The 5,699-nt window shown below is 36.5% G+C and overlaps 1 protein-coding gene and 1 pseudogene across 1 annotated transcript in view; one reads left to right on the plus strand and one right to left on the minus strand.

Moving 5' to 3' along the window:
- Positions 1-2,414, minus strand: part of LOC101579366 — a 4,747-nt pseudogene extending 2,333 nt beyond the window's left edge.
- Positions 2,415-3,340: 926 nt separating this feature from the next.
- LOC101580151 (olfactory receptor 50-like) overlaps positions 3,341-5,699 on the plus strand; it is a 15,740-nt gene continuing 13,381 nt past the window's right edge. Inside the window, exon 1 of the mRNA XM_004641521.2 lies at positions 3,341-3,837. Coding sequence (XP_004641578.2) covers positions 3,341-3,837 — 497 coding nt within the window. The remainder of the gene's footprint in view (positions 3,838-5,699) is intronic.

Consider the following 5,699-nt stretch of genomic DNA (forward strand, 5'->3'; position numbering starts at 1 on the left):
TTTGACTTCTTTAGTTAGATTAATTCCAAGGTATTTCATTTTCCTCAGTGTCATTGTAAAAGGTATTGTTTCTATAATTTCCATCTCAGTGTGTTTTTTATCTGTGTAGAGGAATGCTATTGACTTTTGGGTATTGACTTTATAACCTGCTATGCTACTGAATTTCTGTATTAATTCTAGTAGCTTCTTGGTGGATATCCTAACTATTCTGCATATACAGATACAAAATGGTCATTCATTTGTATCCCCTATTTTTGTTTAGTTGTGTCAGAGAAGGGTATTGCATTGTCATTTAAATATTGTAGTTGCATGAATTCAGTAAAATATTCCAATATAGTCCAGTAGTCCATAATAGTAGTGAGTTTTTCATAAGACTAGCAATGTTCAAAGTTGTTGACTTTAGCCTTTTACAGCTCAGTAAAAGGCTTTACTATATTAATATGACTTTACTTTTAAAACTTTGTTTTTATATTTTTCTGCTGGATGGTTAAGACCAAGATAAAGCAAGACCTATATAATAAGAAATGTATCTTTTGTATCTGATAAGGTCAGTCCAGTCCCCCCAGGATTTATCCTGTAACCCTGTACTGCAGTTTGCAGATCCTTTGTCAGTGTCAGCCACGTGGATGAGTCACGGTCATTGCTTGACCAGTTTGCTCTATGTGAAAGCCTGAGAGAATGTTTTCTCTCCATGTGACTCTCCTTAGGAATACTCTATGTCATCAATCACGTTGCTCTGTGGCCTCATAATCTCCTTGATCAGAAAATTTTGGAAACAATTGAGTTATATAATGTTACAGTATAGGTTCTTCTATGTCCTGAGTCTTCGCTGACCTTGAAATGCTAGGGCCAAAATGTTGGCTGTCTTTGTAGCCCTTCTTTTTCTCTAATTTTTGGTCTGAAAACTTAGGTTGTTCACCCTCCAGAAGAAAAGCTTAGTATTACCCTATAACATATGCAGTTGGGTATAACCTAACTATCTGTATGAATATCAGACATCTTAGGCATAACATGGAACAGGTATTTTCAATCAAGTATTGGTATGTTATCTTTAAGTCCCTCCAGAAGGTGAAGAAAAAAAATTAAAAATAAAAATATTTTAAAAATATGAATAAACAATTACATATTTTTACACAGAAATTTAGAAATCTAATCATATACAGCATTGTAGCAGGACAGTCCTGTGACATTTTTTTCTTCTCTCTTGTTTTCATTTGTTAACCTTTTTTTAAAACAAACATTTACTTGAGAGACAGTATGGCAATAATTGGTATGTCATGAGAAGCAGTACATATTTAGCATACCAGAATTACAGGCATTCCAAGCACGACCCTACTATTACACACTGCTGTCTTCAGTGCAGTTGCTTGGTTCACAGGTATCAACATATCAGTAGGGAGATAGCTGGCTTGAATGGGATTTCCAGTCCTCGTTTTTTAAGGAGTCTCCACACTGATTTCCATAATGGTTGCACTAATCTACATTCCCCCCAGCAAGGAGGAAGGGTTCCTTTTTCCCCACAGCCTCTCCAACATTTGTTGTTGGGTGATTTCTTTATGATAGCCATTTTTGTGGGATGAGATGGTATCTCAGTGTTGTAATTTGAATTTCATGAATGGCTTGTGATGTGGAGCACTTTTTGTATATTTATTTACTTCTTTAATTTCATCCTCTGAGAAGTGTGTATTTATCTTGGATAGCCATTTCTGGATTGGGTCTTTAAATTTTGGTGCCCAAGTGTTTTTTAGTTCTTTATAAATTCTAGAGAGCATACCTTTGTCTGAGTGCTTATTAGTTAAGATTTTTTTTGAAATTTGTGGGTTGTCTTTTTACTTTGTTGGTAATTTCTTTTGATGTGCAAAAACTCCTGAATAAGTGGAGGTTCCAGTTGTTAGTTCTTTCAAGTATTATCCATGCGATTTGATTTTTGCTCATGAATTCTTTGCCTACCCCTATGTCTTCAAGAGTTCTTCCTACTTTCTCTTCCAGGATATTTAGTGTTTCTGCTTTAATGTTTAGATCTTTAATCCATTTTGTCTTTAGCTTAGTGCATGGTGATAGACCTGGGTCAAGTTTTAGTTTTCGGCATGTAGAGAGCCAGTTTTTCCAGCACCATTTGTTAAAGAGGCTATCTTTCTTCCAGTAAGCATGTTTGGCCCTTTTCAGGTGGCTGAGCATGTTCATAGAGTATGTTCTTCTGCATCTTCTAATCTATTCCATTGATCCTCAGCTCTATTTTTTTTTGCCAGTGGTACATAAAGTTTAGGATTTTGGAAAGTAATTGTCTGTTTCAGCAGCTTCCAGACATTTTGTGAAAGACAGTTCACAGCCCTGTTTTCACTTTATCATGTGAAGATCATAAATTGTCAAAATGTATCCTTTTGGAATGATTTTAATTTGTTCATGTTGGTATCCACCAGGCCTTTCCCCTCCTCCTCCAGCTCTGCAGCAAATTTGCCTCTGTAACAGAGGTTTCTTTCTTGTTCTGGCCAGCTCTGGCTCATGCACAGAGTAAGTTTCCTGGTGTGGCTGGAGGAAGCTGCCCTGGGCTTTGGGAGTTGGAGGCTTGGATAGCAGCAGAATGTGGCTTTCCACTAGGTCTTCTTGATTTTTCCCAAAATCTGCAGTGTTTTTATATTTCTGCTGCTACAAACTAAGGTGTATTTATCTATTACTTTGTACTTCCTATGGATATGTCTAAGATTAATTACCATGAAAGAGAAAGATAATAGTATTAGTGATGTACTGGACATGATATTAATATGAAAATAAGTTAGTTAAAATTCTTACCATAAAATCCGTGTAATGAAAGCTGGATGATATAATTTGTTTCTTTCCAGACAGACAAAGAAAATTCTCACAAAGTTTGAAGATGTGGTCAGAAAATTCAAGAATATCCTGGTTTTCTAAGGATTTCACCAAGATGATTTGGTTTGGGTTGAAAGATAGCCAATGTATTAATTGAGAAGATGTGTTTTATTCATATTTCATGAGTATTTCTTTAGTAAAATAAAGGGAAAATGTTGAGTGTTACAATAATTTTCTTAAAGGAAGTAGAACTTGGTGTGATCATACAACCATTGTGATGTTCTACTGGCTTGTTCCAAATGTATGTTCTCGGTAAGCAATATCTTTTGCCACAACTACCCCTTTGTAATGTGTAAAGTTTGTGTTAAAATGAAAATACACATTTCCAAACCAGGTTTTTATTATTAAAGAATCACAATGACTTCTTGCACGTTCATATTTCTATCTCTCTTTTAATGCCTAGAAAAAGAGAAAAAGAAGAAAGAAGAGGTAAAGGATAAGGAGGAAAAAGAAGAGGCAAAGGAGGAAGAGTATGAACAAGGATAACCAGAGTACTGTGTCTGAATTCATCCTCCTGGGGCTCCCTATCAGGCTGGAAGAGCAGAACATATACTATGCCCTATTCCTCATCATATACCTGACCACAGTGCTGGGGAACCTGCTCATCATCCTGCTCATCAGGCTGGACTCCCGCCTCCACACGCCCATGTACTTCTTCCTCAGCCACTTGGCTCTCACCGACATCAATTTCTCATCAGTCACAGCCCCAAAGATGCTCATGAATATGCTGACCCACAGTCAATCTATCTCTTATGCTGCGTGCATTTCCCAAGCATATTTTTTCATATTGTTTGCGGATATTGACAGCTTCCTTCTCACCTCAATGGCCTATGACAGGTATGTGGCCATCTGTCACCCCCTGCACTACTCCACCATCATGAGTCGGAACCTCTGTCTCCTGCTAGTAATTGTGTCCTGGGGGTTATCCGTTGCCAATGCCCTTGTGCATACCATTCTACTATCCTTCCTCTCTTTTTCTAGAGACATCACTCTCCACCACTACTTCTGTGACCTCTCTGCCCTGCTCAAGCTGTCCAGTTCAGACACTACCATCAATGAGATGGTCATCCTTATTCTAGGAAGTGTCATCATAACCCTGCCATTTATATGCATTCTGTTGTCTTACGGTCACATTGGAGCCACCATACTGAAGGCTCCCTCAATCAAAGGGATCTGTAAAGCCTTGTCCACGTGTGGTTCTCACCTTTGTGTGGTTTCTCTCTACTATGGAGGAATGATTGGAATTTACTTTTTCCCCTCATCTAATAACACTAGTGAGAAAGATGTCATTGTGACCGTGTTGTACAGTGTGGTCACTCCCATGCTGAATCCCTTTATCTACAGTTTGAGGAACCGGGATATGAAAGGGGCTCTGCAAAATCTCTTCAGTAGAACAATATATTCATCATGATGGGCATTTTTCTCTGTTAAAGTTTGAGACCTTGTCAACCAGATGCAAGCATCCTTTTTTGAGGAATTGCTGTTTCTTAGTGATTTTTGATGTATTAGTATAGCATACTGTTTTTGGCCCTGGATATAGCTTTTGTGTCTGCAAAATTGTTCTTTTGACATTGTCTTGAAAAAATACTTTTATAAACATTCCTGTTAATGTTCCTTTGCACGTAGTGTCTTTGTTCTGTGAATATGTTAAAATTTTCTAGTCACCATGTTTAGACTTTTGTGTTTAATACTTTCTATTCTTCATTTTACCTTTATTTTCCTTTCTTAATACAATAAAAGTAATTCTATGCAAGGTTCATGGTTACATTTTTAACTTTGTGATGCAGCTGAAATTAATTTTCTTAGTAACACTTGTTGGAAATTTTTCCATTCTTTTTAAATTTTTCTTTCCCATTATTTTAATTACCATATAATATCAGCACTTGCTGACTGGCTTTCATTTGATTTTTCCAACATTCAAGTGCGTGACTTCACATCTATTTTCTCAAACACTTACTGCTACTTTGTGACAACAATTCAGAAACATCTTCCTGCCTCTTACAAACGCATAATATTTTATCTTTATGTGTAGTCATCCTCAGTGTATCATAGTGCCAGAATTTATTTTTCCTAATTCTAACTTAGTACCCATTGACCAACACTCCCACTTCTGACTTCTCTCCCTAGTAGTTTCAAAATTGCAACACATTTTTCCAAAAGTTTTTCCATTGTGTTAACATGACAGCAACTAGGTACACAACTTTTTTTAATGTTCCTGGAATGTCTAGAACTGGTCAAAAACTGTAATGAAATGCCTTTCTGAAAAAAGATATATCCAGAGATGAGATACTCATCCTACACTGTCAATAGAAACTTGATTGAAGCTTTCTAGGTCTTAGAAAAGTTCACTAAGTATGGTGCATAACTATGAGTGTTGAGACTTTTAGTGGCCATTCAGTTGCAGCCAGTTGGAGCAAACATTATGAATGATCAGTTTATTCTGATAAGGGGATTCAGCTTCTCTAGGTGAATAATGGGCAGGCCCGATGTCAAGAAATACAGATGATCTGAGCTGAGTTCTAGCAGGATTCCAGAAGAGTCAATGCAACTTTGTTTTTTGAAATGAACAATGGGTATTTCCTTGACCCAGCACATAATTGTGATTCAATATGTTTCTATGTCAAGTAGCACAGTGTTTTTATTTAGTCCTTAAGAAATTCACATGTTCAAGGAATGATAGTTAACTTCATTGCTATGAGCTAATTAATGTAATAGATATTTCCATATTCTTCATTTTCTTCAACTGTAGTATTTGTTGTACAGAAGGAAATTTACATTTAAGAGAGGTTTAGTAACTAGCCATATGCTAGTAAGGTAGTAATATTTTTTTT

This window comes from Octodon degus, unplaced genomic scaffold (assembly GCF_000260255.1).
Source record: "Octodon degus isolate 3935 unplaced genomic scaffold, OctDeg1.0 scaffold00137, whole genome shotgun sequence".
Taxonomy (NCBI): domain Eukaryota; kingdom Metazoa; phylum Chordata; class Mammalia; order Rodentia; family Octodontidae; genus Octodon; species Octodon degus.